The sequence below is a fragment of the Aotus nancymaae genome, unplaced genomic scaffold, assembly GCF_030222135.1.
Source record: "Aotus nancymaae isolate 86718 unplaced genomic scaffold, 86718_ANA_hifiasm-v0.15.2.pri h1tg000021l, whole genome shotgun sequence".
NCBI classification, from domain to species: domain Eukaryota; kingdom Metazoa; phylum Chordata; class Mammalia; order Primates; family Aotidae; genus Aotus; species Aotus nancymaae.
Window position 1 is genome coordinate 20,174,091 of NW_026988433.1, and position 16,609 is coordinate 20,190,699.

At 42.4% G+C, this 16,609-nt stretch overlaps 1 protein-coding gene across 3 annotated transcripts in view; it reads right to left on the reverse strand.

The window, feature by feature from the left end:
- The window catches only part of OAS2 (2'-5'-oligoadenylate synthetase 2), a 35,187-nt gene extending 20,614 nt beyond the window's left edge, over positions 1-14,573 (reverse strand). Inside the window, exons 1-3 of one of the 3 annotated variants that reach the window (XM_064379792.1) lie at positions 14,265-14,354; positions 13,532-13,605; positions 4,543-4,813 (exon numbers count right to left, since the gene is read on the reverse strand). In XM_064379792.1, coding sequence (XP_064235862.1) covers positions 4,543-4,651 — 109 coding nt within the window. In that variant the 5' untranslated portion in view covers positions 4,652-4,813; positions 13,532-13,605; positions 14,265-14,354. Of the gene's footprint in view, positions 1-4,542; positions 4,814-13,531; positions 13,606-14,264 lie in introns of all 3 variants that reach the window. The other 2 variants (XR_010343819.1, XM_021675508.2) reach the window with 2 other exon arrangements.
- Positions 14,574-16,609: the final 2,036 nt, after the last annotated feature.

Consider the following 16,609-nt stretch of genomic DNA (forward strand, 5'->3'; position numbering starts at 1 on the left):
TCTGATAAGAGACATTTACCACCTATTCTCCCTGAAACCTGCTACCTGGAGGCTTCATCTATATAATAAAAACCTTGGTTTCCACAACTCCCCTTATCTTAACCTGAACTCCTTCCACCAACTGCTAATCAGGAAATCTAAATCTTTTTTTTTTTTTTTTTTTTTGAGACAGGAGTCTTATTGTGTTGTCCAGGCTGGAGTGCAGTGGCATGATCTCGGCTCACTGCAACCTCCACCTCCCAGGTTCCACTGATTCTCCTGCCTCAGCCTCCCGAGTAGTTGGGACTACAGGCGTGTGCTACCACGCCCGACTGATTTTTCTATTTTGTAGTAGAGATGGGGTTTCACCATATCGGCCAGGTGGGTCTCAAACTCCTGACCTCGTAATCTGCTTGCTTCGGCCTCCCAAAGTGCTAGGATTTCAGGCATGAGTCACTGTGCCCAGCTAGGAAATCTTTATAACCACCTACGACCTGGAGGCCCCTGCTTTGAGATAGCTTGCCTTTCCAGGCTGAACCAATGCATACCTTATGTATATGCTTTATGTTTCTCCCCGTAAACTCTGTCCCCCTAGACTGTATAAAACAAGCTGTAACCTAGTCGCCTTGGGCACATATTCTCAAGAACTCCTGAGGTTGTGTCACAAGTCATGGTCCTCATAGTTGGCTCCTAAAAAACCTTTTAAAAATGCAATGAAAAGCCATTAGCAGCAGAGTGTGTGACACAATGATATTTGTGCATGGAAAGAGCATCAGTTGCATCATGGAGTGAAAGAGGAGGCAGGGAGACAGTTAGGAAGCTATTGCCACATCCCTGGAGTGACATTGACTAGGGAGGTAGCAGTGGGACAGGAGAGAAGTGAAACAGATTTAGGAAAGTTAGGCAGAACTGGCAGGACTTAGCGATGGGCTGGGAGTGGGGAGGTGGGGGAGTTGGAGATATAATCCTGGCTTAGGTATATAAACAAAAAATAAAATTTGAAGCCCCCCAACCATCTGAATGGACCCCTCCTCTCAGCAAGGGCATTCCAAAGTTGACCTGAAAACCCAGTTCAGGCCATGATGGGAAGGAGGAACTGGACATGCCTCAAGATACCTTCCTCCCTTTTGGAATTAGTGATAGAACAGACTCTTGCCTGATAAGAAATATTTACAATCTATTCTCTCTGAAGCCTGCGACCTGGAGGCTTCATCTGCATGATAAAACTTTGGTCTTCACAACCCCTTATCATCATAACCCAGATATTCCTTTCTATTGATGATAACGCTTTCAATCAATTGCCAATCAGAAAATCTTAAAATCCACCAGTGACCTGGAGGCCCCACTTTGAGTTGTCCTGCCTTTCCAAACCAAACCAACGTACCCCTATTTAACGTGCATTGATTGATGTCCCATGTCTCCCTAAAATGTATTGTATTAGTCTGTTCTCATGCTGTTAATAAAGACATACCTGAGACTAGATAGTTTATAAAAGGGAAGAGGTTTGATTGACTCACAATTCCACATGGCTGGAGAGACCTCACAATCATGGTGGAAGAGCAAGGGACATCTTACATGGTGGCAGGCAAGAGAGAGCTTGTGCAGGGGAGCTCCCCTTAATGAAACCATCAGATCTCGAGAGACTTATTCTTTATCAGGAGAACAGCATGGGAAAGACCCGCCCCTATGATTCAGTTACCTCCCACTGCATCCCTCCCATGACACGTGGGAATTATGGGAGCTGCAATTCAAGATGAGATTGGGTGGGGACACAGTCAAACCATATTATGTATAAATCCAAGCTGTACCCTGACCACCGTGGCACGTGTCATCAGAACTTCCCGAGGCTAAGGTTAGGGATGTCATGGGCACATCCTTAACCTTGGCAAAACATACTTTCTAAATAAATTGAGAGCTGTCTCAGATAGTTTTGGTTTATAGGTGATAGCGTTGCTGGAAAAGAGGGTCCTGATTCAGACCCCAAGAGAGGGTTCTTGGATCTCATGCAGGAAGGAATTCAAGGCAAGCACAGAATATGGTAGAAGAATCAAATTTATTAGAAACTATTTTGTTACAGAGTAGGGCATCTTCGGAAAGGAGGAGGAATGTGCCATTCTTTGTTAGTGTATTTGTTTATAAGAAATTATAAGGGGTTGTAATTAAAATTGGAATGTGCAGATGTGCTCACTAAAGGTAGGGGCTATTGGTGCTGCTAAATCAAGTTTAGCCTAAAGCTGCCTTCTTACATATTTTAAGTTGGGCCTAAGATTTCCCTGTACATGGTGAACTATAACCTAAATGGATGTGTAAACAGACTGCAACCTACTCTTGTGCCAGTCACTGAGTTTTGGTCAATTAAAGGTGACCAACTGTTCAAATCTTATTCAAATAAGGCCAATGCTGAGTGATAACCAGCCTGGCTGTTTCTGTACCTCACTTTCACTTTCAGTACATCACTTTCCTTTTCCTGTCCATAAATCCTCTTCCACCATGTGGCTGTGTTCGAGACTTTCTGAACCTACTCTGGCTTGGGAGGCATCTAGATTCGTGAATTGTCTGCTCAGTTAAACACCATTAAATTGAATTTGGCTAAGAATTTTCTCCTCCTCCTCCTCTTCCTCCTCCTCCTCCTCCTCCTTTCTTCTTCTTCTCTTCTTCTTTTCCTCTTCTCCTCCTCCTCCTCTTCCTCCTCCTCCTTTCTTCTTTTCTTCTTCTTTTCCTCTTCTCCTCCTCCTCTTCCTCCTCCTCCTTTCTTCTTCTCTTCTTCTTTTCCTCTTCTCCTCCTCCTCCTCCTCTTCCTCCTCCTCCTCTTCCTCCTCCTCCTCCTTTCTTCTTCTTCTCTTTTCTTCTTGTTCTTCTTTTCCTCTTCTCCTCCTCCTCCTCTTCCTCCTCCTCCTTTCTTCTTCTCTTCTTCTTCTTTTCCTCTTCTCCTCCTCCTCCTCCTCTTCCTCCTCCTCCTCTTCCTCCTCCTCCTTTCTTCTTCTTCTCTTCTTCTTTTCCTCTTCTCCTCCTCCTCCTTTCTTCTTCTTTTTTCTTCTTCTTTTCCTCTTCTCCTCCTCCTCCTCTTCCTTCTCCTCCTCCTTCTCCTCCTCCTCCTCCTTTCTTCTTCTTTTTTCTTCTTCTTATTTTCCTCTTCTCCTCCTCTTCTTCCTCCTCCTCTTCCTCATCCTCCTCCTTCTCCTCCTCCTTTCTTCTTCTTCTCTTTTCTTCTTCTTCTTCTTTTCCTCTTCTCCTCCTTCTCTTCTTCTCCTCCTCTTCCTCCTCCTCCTCCTCCTCTTCTACTTCCTTTCTTTTGTTGAGATGGAGTTTCACTCACGTTGTCCATGCTGGAGTGCAATGGCACGATCTCAGCTCACTGCAACCTCCGCCTCTTGGGTTCAAGCGATTCTCCTGCCTCAGCCTCCCGAGTCAGTTGCTGGGATTACATGACTGCACCACCATGCCTGGCTAATGTTATATTTTTAGTAGAGATGGGGATTCTCCATGTTGGTCAGGCAGGTTTCGAACTCCTGACCTCAGGTCATCCACCTGCCTCAGCCTCCCAAAGTGTTAGGATTACAGGCATGAGCCAGTGCGCCCGGCCCAAGAATTTTCTTAACAGTAGTACCAATGACCATTAATCCTTCAACCTAAGCCTGCTCATTAATGTTGCCTTTAAGTGGGCTGCACTTTTAGAACATCTGGACATTCTATAGGCCTAGTGGGAGATGTTTTGTATGGCCATAAATATTCTGCAATTATAACTAGTGGTCAGCTTAGACTGTGGCTATTTTCAGACCCAAGTATTAAGGCTGTAGGTTCCTTGTGAGTGCCTAGCTACTTGCTTTAAGATGGAATCACTCTGGCCATCTTTTATTAAACCAGAAGCCTGGTAAGCAAAGGTTACTTTAACAGTAAGCAAGAGTGTGGGAATGTTTGCTGAGACAGGGTACACAAAACATGATCAGGTCTTGGGGATTTATGAGTTGGGTTCAAGGCATCCCTCAAGCTTTGGTAGTTATCTATGGAAGGTTGTTTATAAAAGGGAAGAGGTTTGATTGACTCACATGGAAGGTTGTTGCCTTGATTTTGACCTGGTACGAAGGCAGACTTCAGATACTTTTCCCAGCTGCACTTTTTTCAGATGTTTGCCTCATCCTCTCACTGTAACCAATACTGACTCTGGTCAAAACCCGCAAGTGTGATCTGTGGACCAGCATCACCATCATGAAGCTGGCTAGAAATATGAAATCCTGGGCCCCGACTCAGACCTCCTGAGTCAGGATCTGCAATTTAACAAGGTTCCAGGTGATTTATATCTACAGGATGGCTTAAAAGCCTCTGCTTTAGATTCTAGAATCCAAAACATTTTTTCCAAAGACAATCAGGATATGGGGGAGAAGTTAGTTCCAGAGAAGAGAGAGTGAGTCCAGGGTAGAAGGGATTCTTCTATCCTAAGGGTCTATGGTCTCCTGTTTTTGAAAGTAGCAGTGGTATCTATCCCACCCACAGCCTAGAGGATGCACAGGGCAGTCTGGCACCCCCTTTTTTTGCTTTTCTCCCCCAACACCCAGGAATGCTTACCCAGAGCATTGAAGGCGGCCAGCACCTCAAAAGAGATTCTCTGATCTTTTGTGAACACTTGGATGCTGAACCCATCATGGGACATCTGGATCTCAACACTGTCTTTCATCCACTCTGTGAACAGATATAAGTTCAGCTTATGCCCAGTTTTGACGAGGTTGTCATGTTGGCTTCTCTTCTGATCCTGGAATTGTTTTAAGTCACCGAAGAAGAGGACGAGGGTACCATCAGAGTTGCCTCTTAAGACTGTTTCTCGGCCATAGGAGCCACCCTGCCAGTGACAAAGAAGCAGATGTGAGTCTCTAGATTCTGGGGTCACAGGGATCTCTAGCAGGCAGTGGTATTTCTCAATTCAAGTAAAAGCCAAAAATGTCACCATTGTCTTTTTTTTTTTTTTTTTTTTGAGTCTTGCTCTGTTGCCCAGGCTGGAGTGCTACAATGGCACAATCTCAGGTCACTGCAACCTCCACCTCCCAGGTTCAAGCCATTCTCCTGCCTCAGTTTCCTGGTTACAGGTGCGCACCACCACACCTGGCTCATTTTTGTATTTTTAGTAGAGATGGGGTTTCACCATGTTGGTCAGGCTGGTCTCGAACTCCTGATCTCATGATCTGCCAGCCTCAGCCTCCCAAAGTGCTGGGATTACAGGCATGAGCCACCGTACCCGGTTCATGGTCTTAAAATTGAGTGGCAGGTATCCATTTGTCCCACATAGACCTGATTGGGATGCTCATAGTAACACTTTTCATACTAGCCCCAACTAGAGGTGACTCAAATGGCCACTGACAATAGAAAGGGATTGAACTGCCCCACCTGCCACCACTGGCACCTGTGCTTACTGTCTCAGGGCCTGAGGATAGGATTGCCCCACTCGCCATTGTTGCTGGTGCCTGTGCACCTCATCTGGGGATCTGGGGATCAAACTGTCCCACCTGCTGCCAGCACCTGCATGCATCATCAAGAACCTGATGACAGGCTCACCCCACCCGCCACCAGCATCCACATGTGCTGCCCGGGGCCAGAAGATTGACCCATCCTGGGTCTCCTTTATTTCTGAATGATAGCTTTGATGGGTATAGTATTCTTGTCTGAAAGGGTTTTTTTTTTTCCCACTCTGAGTATATCATCCTATTCTCTGTTGACCTGTAAGGTTTCTGCTCAGAAATCTGCTATTAATCCCTTATATATGTGACTTTATACTTTTCTCTTGCTATTTTCAGAATTCTATCTTTCTTTTTGACTTTTGACAGTTTGACTATAATATGCCTTGAAGAAGTCCTTTTTGGGTTAAATCTATTTGAGAATCTTTGAGCTTCTTGTATCTGAGTGTCTAAATCCCTTGCAAGACATGGGGAGTTTTCAGCAGCACAGGCACACATCATCCAGAGGCCTAAGAATGGGCTCACTCTGCCTGCCACATGTGGTGACCACATGTGTCTCCCAAGGGTCTGGGGACCAGTTTACCCAGCTTGCCATCACTGATGCCTGTGTACAACACTTGAGGGCCTGAGGGTTGACCTGCTGCTGCCACTTCCATACAGTCCCACCTGGGGACCAAGGACCTGGCTGTTCATTCTACTGCTGCTACCTCTGGCACCTGAGCATGTCATCTTGAAGTCTGAAACCTGACCCACCTGGACTCACCAGCATTGGCACCCATATACACTGCCTGCGACCTGAGGACCAGCATGCCTGGCACACTGTCACCACCACTGGTGCTCAAAGACCAGCCTCCCTGATGTCCCTCCCCAGTACAGCCTTTCCACAGACTCCATTAACCATTACAACGTCAGCCACTGAGGAACTCACAGACGACATTGATGCAAATGAAATCACATGGAGACTCCGTTACTGTGCCCACACAGAATCAAAGCCAAAGCACTCCACTCAAACAACACTATAAACATATCTACAGGAAAACAGCTTTTTATTTTATTTTTATTTATTTATTTTTAAAATTTTTCTTTTTTTTCTTTTTTTAGAGACGGGGTCTCACTATGTTGCCCAGGCTGGAGTGAGGTGCGATCCCACTACTGATTAGCATGGGAGTTTTGACCTGCTCTGTTTCCAGCCTGGGCCGGTTCGCCCCTCCTTAGGCAACCTAGTGGTCCCCCGCTCCTGGGAGGTCACCATATTGATGCCGAACTTAGTGTGGACACCTGATTGGCATAGCACACTACAGCCCAGAACTCCTGGGCTCAAGCAATCCTCCCACCTCAGCCTCCCAAGTAGCTGGGTCTACAGGCATGTGCCACCGTGCCCGGCTTTTTATTTATTTTTTTAGAGACAGGGTCTTGCTGTCACCTAGGCTGGAGTGTAGTGACACAATCATATCTCACTGTAACCTCAAACTCCTTACAAGCAATCTCCCTACCTTAGCCTCCTGAGTCACTGGGATTATAGTCATAAGCCACCATGCCCAGCATAGGAAAATGTCTTTCCCTATGAAAGTCAATAAATAAAATTGGAGACTGTTACATTAGCTGTGCTGCTATCAATATAAGGACACAGAAACCTGAAAAAGCAAGGAAACATGGCACCTCCAAAGGAACACAATAATTCTTTAGTGTAAATCCTAAAGAAAATTATATCTATGCAATGGCTTAGAAAAATTCAAAACAATGATATTAAAGAAATTCAGCAAGACACATGAAAACACAGATAAACAATACAAAGAAATCAGGAAAAATAATTTATGCTCTGAATGAGAAACTCAACAAAAAAATAGATATTATTAAAAAGAACCAAACAGAATTCTTGAAACTGAAGAAATCAATGAATAAAATAAAAACACAACTCAGTGCTCTAATAATAGACTAGATCAAGAAGAATAATTTCTGAACTTGAAGACAGGTCTTTTGAAATAACCCAGCCAGACAAAAGGAGAGAAAAAGAAATAAAAATGAGTGAAGAAAGTCTATGCGCCATATTGGTCATCATAAAGCAACCAAATATTTAAATTTGGAAAGATCTAGAAGAGATGGGCAAAGGCATAGAAAATCAATTTAATGAAGTAATAACTGAAAAATTCCCATGTCTTGCAAGAGATTTAGACACCCAGATACAGGAAGCTCAAAGATTCTCAATTAGATTCAACCCAAAAAGGACTTCCTCAAGGCATATAATATTCAAACTGTCAAAAGTCAAAGAGAAAGACAGAATTCTGAAAATAGCAAGAGAAAATTATAAAGTCACATATATAAGGGAATCCCCCTCAGATTAATAGCAGATTTCTGAGCAGAAACCTTACAGGTCAAGAGAGAATAGGATGATATACTCAGAGTGCAAACAACAACAACAAAACTCTTTCAGACAAAATTCTATACCCAGCAAAGCTATCCTTCAGAAATGAAGAAGAAATAAAATCTTTCCCAGACAAGCAAAAACAGAGGGAATTTATCACCACTAGATTAGTTCTTTAAAAAAATGTTTAAGAGAGTATTACATCTGGAAGCAAAGGGATGATGCCTACCACTATGAAAACACACAAAAGTATACAACTCACTGGTAGAGCAGATACACAAATGGCAAAGAGAAAGGAGTCAAATGTTATCAGTACAAAGCCCCCACCAAATTGTAAAGGTAAGCAATAAAGAGAAAGAAAAGAACAAAAGATGTTCAAAATAATCAAAACAAATAACGAAATGACAGGAGTAAGTTCTTACCTATCAATAACAACCCTGAATTAAACAACACTTTAAATTCTCCAGTTAAAAGATATAGACAAGCTGAATGGATAAAAAATAAGGTCCAACTATATCCTGCCTCCAAGAAACTCACTGAGTCTGTGAAGGTACCTATAGACTGAATGTGAAGGAATGGAAAAAATATTCCACACAAATGGAAACCAAAAGTGTGCAGGAGTGGCTACACTTGTATCAGACAAAATAGACTTTAAGCCAAAAACATAAAAAGAGACAAAGAAGGTTATTCTATAATTAATGATAAAGAGATCAATTCAGCCAGAGGATATAACTGTGTGTATACATGTATATAAGTATATATATACACATACATATATATAAACATATACATATATATGCCTATGTATATACATAGGTATGAACACCCAACAGTGGAGCACTGAGATACATAAAGCAAATATTAGAGCTGAACAGAGAGACAGACTTTCAATACAATAATAGTTGGGAACTTCATCTCCCTTTTGGTATAGGACAGATCATGCTGACAGAAAATCAACAAAGAAATACTGAACTTAGTCTGCATTATAGTCCAAATGAACCTAATGAATATTTGCAGATTATTTCATCAGCTACAGAACACACATTATTTTCAGCACAGGGAATGTTCTCCAGGGTAGACACTATCTTAGGCCATAAAATAGGGCTCAAAAAATTTTTAAAAATTGAAACACTGTTAAGTATCTTCTCAGAACACAATGAAACAAGAGGAACCTTGGAAATTGTACAAATACATGAAAATTAAACAACATGCTCCTGGACAACCATTGGGCTGATGAAGAAATTAAAAAGGAAATCAAAATTTCTGGAAACAAATAAAAATGGAAATACAACATGCTAAAACCTAAGGGCTACAGCAAAGTTTGAAGCAATAAATGCTTACATCAAAAAAGTAGAACAAGTTCAAATAGCCTAACAGTTCATCTCAAGGAATTAGAAAAGCAAGAACAAGGCCGGGCATGGTGGCTCATGCCTGTAATCCCAGCAGTTTGGGAGGTTGAGGTGGGTGATCACCTGAGGTCAGGAGTTTGAGACCAGCCTGGCCAACATGGCGAAACCCTGTCTTTACTAAAAATACAAAATTAGCTAAGTGTGGTGGTGCATGCCTGTAATCCCAACTACTTGGGAGGCTGAGGTAGGAGAATCACTTGAACCCAGGACGTAGAGGTTGCAGTGAGCTGATATTGCATTATTGCACTCCAGCCTTGGCAACAAAAGTGAAGATACGTCTCAAAAACAAAAACAAAAAAAGAAAAGCAAGAACAAACCAGACCTAGAATTAGTAGAAGGAAAAAATAATAAAGACCAGAACAGAACTAAACAAAATAGAGGCTAAAAATTACAAACAATTAACAAAATAAAAAGTTGGTTTCTTAAAAAGAAAAACAAAATGGATAAACCACTACTTAGACTAAGTAGACTGAAAAAAGAGAGAAGACCCAAGTAAATAAAATCAGGAATAAAAAAGGAAACATTAAAATCGATACCACGGAAATACAAGGGATCATTAGAGACTATTATGAACAACTATACACGAACAAATTGGAAAGCCCAGAAGAAATGGATAAATTTCTGAACACATAAAACCTACTAAGATTGATCCAGGAAGAAACAGAAAACCTGAAAAGACCAATAGTGAGTGAGGAGTTTGAATCATTAATAAAAAGTTCCTCAACAAAGAATAGCCCATGACCAGATGGCTTTACTGCTGAATTCTACCAAACTTATAAAGAAGAATTAAAACAAATTCTTCTTAAATTATTCCAAAAAGATTGAAGAGGAGGGAATTATCCTAACCCCTTCTGTGAAGTCAGCATTACCCTGATACCAAAACCAGACCAAAGACAGAAAAGAAAACAACAGGCCAATATCTCTGATGAACATAGATACAAAAACCTTCAACAATATACTAGCAAACCAAATCCAATAACACATCAAAAAGGTAACACATGATCAAGTGGGATTTATCCCAGGGATGCAAGGTTTGTTCAACATATGCAAATCAACAAATGTTGAATATTTGTTGCACATCACATCAGCAGAATGAGGGACAAATCATATGATTATCCTAGCAGATGTAGAAGAACAGTTGGTAAAATTCAATATTCCTTTATGCTAAAAACCCTCAACAAATTAGGCACGTAAAGAACATCATACCGAATGGGGAAAGGCTCAAAACCTTTCCCTTATTCTGAAAGTTCTAGCTCGAGCAATCACACAAGATAAAGAAATAAAAGGCATCCAAACAGGAAAAGAAAAAGTCATATTGCCCCTCTTTGCAGACCACATGACCTTCTATACAGAAAAACCTAAAGACTCCACAAAGAAAACCTCTTAGAATTGATAAATTTGGTAAAGTTGCAGGATACAAAATAAAAATACCAAAATCAACATACCATACCAAAATACCAATATATTCTACACATCAATAATGAACTAGCTGAAAAAGAAATTAAGAAAGCAATCTTTTTTATAATATTTAACAAAAAATATCCAGGAATAAATTTAACCAAGGAAGTGAATGATCTCTACAATGAAAATCACAAAACACTTATAAAAGAAACTGAAGATGACATAAGCAAATGGAAAGACATCCCATGCTCATGGATTGGAAGAATTAATATTGTTAAAATAACCATACTACCCAAAGCAATCTACAGAATCAATGCAATCTCTATAAATACCAATGACATTTTTCACAGAAGTAAAAAAAATCCTAAAATTTGTATGGAACCACAAAAGATCTCAAATAGCCAAAAGAATACTGAGGAAAAAGAACAAAGCTAGAGGCATCACACTACATGACTTTAAAATATACTACAAAGCGGGCCGGGTGCATTGGCTCACGCTCATGCACTTTGGGTGGCCGAGGCGAGTGGATCATGAGGTCAAGAGAGCGAGACCATCCTGGTCAACATGGTGAAATCCCGTCTCTACTAAAAATACAAAAAATTAGCTGGGCATGGTGGCGTGTGCCTGTAATCCCAGCTACTCAGGAGGCTGAGGCAGGAGAATTGCCTGAACCCAGGAGGTGGAAGTTACGGTGAGCCAAGATTGCGCCATTGCACTCCAGCCTGGGTAACAAGAGCGAAACTCCATCCCAAAAAAAAAAAAAAAAAAAAAAAAAAAAAAATATATATATATATATATATATATACACACACACACACACTACAAAGCTATAGTAACCAAAGCAGCATGGGATTGGTATAAAAGGAGACATACAGACCAAAGAAACAGAGTAGAGAACCCAAAAACAAATCCACATATTTACAGCCAACTGATTGAGAAAGCACCAAGAACACACATTGGGGAAAGGATACTCTCTTCAATAAATGGTGTTGGAAAATTGGATATCCACATGCAGAAGAATGAAACTAGGCCCCCATCTCTCCTCTTGTTAAAAATTAACTCAAAATGGGTTAAAGAATTAAATGTAAGACCTGAAATGACATAATTAATGAATCAAGCAAAAGGGTAATGCTTCAGGATATTGGTCTATGCACAGATTTTGTGGCTAAAATTTCATAAGCACAGACAACAAAAACAAAAATAGATATTTGGGATTATATTAAATGAAAAAGCTTCTGCACATCAAAGGAAACAATCAAGAGTGAAAAGACAAGCTGCAGAATGGGGGAAAATATTTGCAAACTATTTTTCCAACAAGGGTTTAATATCCAGAATACACAAGGAGCTTGAACAACTCAACATCTAAAAAAAACCCAACTCATTAAAAAGTAGGCAAAGGACCTAAACAGTCATTTCTCAAAAGAAGACATACAAAATGGCCAATGGGTATATGAAAAGATGCTCGACATCACTAATCATCAGGGAGATGCAAATCAAAACCACAATGAGATATCATCTCACTGCAGTTAGAATAGCTATTATCAAAAAGACAAAAAATAACAAGGGCCAGCAAGGATTTGGAGTAAAGGGAATCTTGTACACTGTTGGTAGGAATATAAATTGGCACAGTCATATATGGAAAACAGTATGGAAATTTCTCAAAAAACTAAAAATGACACTATCATTAGATCCAGCAATCCCACTACTAGGTATTTATCCAAAAAAGGGATAACTGTACCCCCATGTTTGTTGCAGCACTATTCATGAAAGCCAAGATAGGGAATCAACCAAGGGATCCATCAGTGGATGAATGCATAAAGAAAATGTGATATAGATACACAATGGAATACTATTCAGACACAAAAAGAATGGAATGCTGCATTTGCAGCAACGTGGATGGAACTAGAGGTTATTATGTTAAGTGAACTAAGTCAGTCATAGAAAGGCAAATACTGCATGTGCTTAATCGTAAGTGAAAGTTAAAAAAAGTTGATCTCATGGAGGTAGAGAGTGGAAACCATAGTTATTAGAGGCTGGGAAGTGGAGGAGGGAATGAAGAGAGGTTTTTCAATGGATACAAACACACAGTTAGATAGAAGAGATAAATTCTAGTGTTTGATAGCACAAATGGGGTGACTACAGTTAACAGTAATTTATTGTATATTTCGAAATAGCTAGAAGAGAAAATCTGAACTGTTCTCAGCACAGAGAAATGATAAATGTTTGAGGTGATGGATATCCTAAACACCCTGACTTGATCATTTCACATTGTATCCATGTGCCCAAATACCGCATGTACCCCATATAAATCTGTACAATTGTGTAAAAATAAAAAATAAAAAACAGTAGAATGAACAAATGTGGCATATTCACACAATGGAATTCACACAACGATGAAAACGATAACTGCACTCCACAACATAAATTTCATAAACATCATGGGTCAAAGAAACCACGCAGTAAAGCACACAGAGCACAGGATGCCATTTACATAGGGTCCCCCATGCATCCTGGTTTACATTCCCAGTTTTTGTTCCAAAAGTCCCACATCCCAGGAAACACCTCAATCCTGGACAAACCGGGATTGCTGGTGACCCTCTATTTGTAAAAAGTTTAAAAACAGGCAAAACACGTTTTAGAAATCAGGAGACTGCTTGGCTGGGTTTGGAGGTACTGATTGGATTGGGGGCCCAGGGCTCTTGGGGGAGCTGAGAATGTTTTGTTTCTGGATCTGGGTGGGGGTTACACTGTTACATTGTTTGTGGCTACCTATCAAGCTGGACACTTTGGGTACTTTTTCTATGTTTTACTTCAGTGAGGAAAAATGTTAACACTATTGAGAGGCAGGTTGGTATAGCGGTTAAACATGCATGCCCTCGAGCCAATTACCAAGGCTTAAAATCCCAGTTCTGACAACAGCTATTAGCCAAACTTGCCTTAGCTTCCTGACCTGGGCCAGGGCTGGGGACGCCATGTGTCCAGATTTCCTTAATGCGACACTAGCAGGTGCCTGCAAAGGGTAGAGACCCAAAAAGCATCACAGCTGCAGAGAAGGGACGCCAGCTGCAGTGGGGGGTAAGAGGGTGGTATTGGGGTATCAGGGCCCCCACACCCCAATTCTAGGGTCCTGGCACCTCCCCAATCCCCCTTCCTCCCCAGAGGTCCAGAATTTTCAGCCTCAGTCCTGAGATTTGTGTCCACAAAACCAAATATTTCTAACTGACGAAAGCCACTTCTTGCTACAGAGAAACCACAGGGCAACCTAGGTAGTTTGATCAAAGCTCTCTAGCCTCCCTAAGTTTACTCCTCTGTACTGTGGAGAGGATAGAAGAAAATCACAGTGAGTGATCACAGTGAATTCACTGAGCACCGTGCACCAGTCTTTTGCTAAGAACATGAGGCGCTCAAGCCTGACAATATTCTGAAGTGGGTACTGTGCCTCTCCCCGTTTTACAGATTCAGAGACTAAGGCACAGAGAGGTTAAGTAGCCTGCCCAATGTCACACAGCTCTGGAGCAAGAGCCTGCTCCAGAGCCTGAGACTCCCACACCACATCCCACCCACGTGTGGACCTCGCACATAATAGGCACTCAGCACCCAGTGGCTCGGCCTTGCTGTGGCTGTGGAATCTCCTGTCTCCCAGAGCCCCAGCCTCAGCCCTGGACTCACGATGGCCACTCCCTGCACCAGGGGGAACTGCTCGGGATCCTGCAGGGCTTCACAGATGGTGGTCACCATCCTGTCGATTAGCGTCTGACACTCTTCATAGGGCTTCAGGTGTTCCTGGATAAACCAATCCAGCTTCTGAGCAGGCACCGAGGACAGCTGGGACTCCCTATTTCCCATGGCTCCCAGCTGGCTGCCGATGAGACAGTGAACCGCAGGATGAGAGGCAGAGGACTTCTTGCTGCTACCCAGAGCCAGGAAACTGAAACTGACCTGTAGGGGCCTCTCCCCACCCCCTGCAGTGAGCTTACCAACCCCTGCATCCGGAGCAGGGAAACCAAAACTAGCTCAAGCTCAGAGCCTCTGCCCCACCCATTGCAGCGAGATTTACCGACAGTTGCACCGCAGCAGAGAAACCAAAACTAACTCAAGCTCAGAGGCCTTCCCTGTCCCCTGCAGCGAGGTGATCAGCCCTTCAGGGGCTCCCCAAAACTTGAGGTTAACCAAACAGACTCTAGAACCCCATTGTGAGGGCTTCATACCTGCTAGACGTCTGTCCTTGAGCACGTCACCTGCCCTCTTTGTGCCTCAATTTCCCCATCTGTAAGCTGGAGAAAAATTGCAGCTCTCTCATAGGATTAGCTTGATAATTAAATAATACCTGCAAAGTGCTTAGAAGCAAGAGGCGGGGGTCATCTTTTGAGGCTCTGTCCCTTTCTCTCTGTTCTCAGGGACGGGGGAACTCAGATTCAGGGAGTGCAGCAGAGAGGAGAAAAAGACCCAGAGAGGAAACTGACTTGCTAAGGGACACACAGCAAAGCAGAGACCTAGCTGGACTCAGGTTTTGGTCTGCTTCCGGGTAAATACAGGCCCCAGAGTGGTCAGCGGGTGGGAACCTCTGTGTGTCCAGTTTCTCGGCACACTTGTGGACAGCTGCAGGACCGTATGAGACACTTGGCTGGCTCCGCAAGGGCAAGAAAACACGCCCCAAGTGCATGAGCCAGAAAGGAGACAGACATACAATTCCTACATCCAGAGCTTTGAAAACAAAACTCACAGAGGACTTTCAGCCAGCTGCCTTGTCCCAGCAATAATAATTCATAGAGAAGGCAAAAATCCCTAAGATGTAAGGGGAACCAGCGCCCTTCCATGCTGGAATGGTTAATTTTATGTGTCAATTTGGCTGAGCCCAGGAACCCAGATATTTGGTCAAACATTATCAAAAATCTTTTTGTGAAGGTTTTTTTTTTCTTTTCTTTTCTTTTCTTTTTTGAGATGGAGTCTTGCTCTGTCGTTCAAGCTGGAGTGCAGTGGCACAATCTTGGCTCACTGCAACCTCTGCCTCCCAGGTTCAAGCAATTCTCTGCCTCAGCCTCCTGAATAGCTGGGATTACAGGCACCTACCACCACACCTGGCAAATTTTTGTATTTTTAGTAGAGATGGGGTTTCACCATGTTGGCCAGGCTGGTCCTGAACTCCTGACCTCATGATCCACCTGCCTTGGTCTCTCAAAGTGCTGGCATTACAGGCATGAGCCACCACACCGGGCCCTGTGAAGGTATTTTTTAAGATGAGATTAACATTTACATTGGTAGACTTTTTTTGAGTAAAGCAGATTATCATCTGTAAGTGGTGGGCCTCATTCCAGCGTTGAAGGCCTTAATAGAACAAAGACTGAGCTCCCCCAAGGAAGAGAGGGTTCTGCTGCAGACTCCTTGGCCTCTACTTGCAGCAGCAACTCCTTCCTGGCTCTCCCACCTGCCAGTCTACCCTGCCAATTTTGGATTTGCCAGCCTCCACAATCACATGAGCCAATTCATTAAAATAAATACCTCAACATAAATATCCATACACCGTTGGTTCTGGAAAACCTTTATTAATGCACATACTCATTAAGGTCCTTCCCTGCCCTTATTCACTTTTACTGCAACACTGAGAGGTAGGCAGGCTGGGCAGGAGTAGTCTTAAGGCTCCTTTTTCAGATGGAACATGGAGGCTCAGAGAGGTGGAAACATTTGCCCTTGATTACACAGCTAGCACAGTGTCAAGCTAGGTTCTAACACTAAGTCGAAAGTAAAAAGTTCCTCTTCAAAGTTTCCCTTCTTGTTAAAGAATAATAATAATAGATATTAGGAATAATAGTCTCTTTTAAAGACTAATTTTCTTCAAAGCCTTCTTGCTTTTTGCTAGTAACTCTTTGTTAAGCCCTATCCTATGTAGCTGTTCGATATAAAGGAATAAGTACATTCTATGTCCTTGTACCTTAACCAAGATATTTGGGCTAGACATGCTCACAAGCACATAGTACATTCTATGTCCTTGTACATTAACAAAGATATTTATGTTA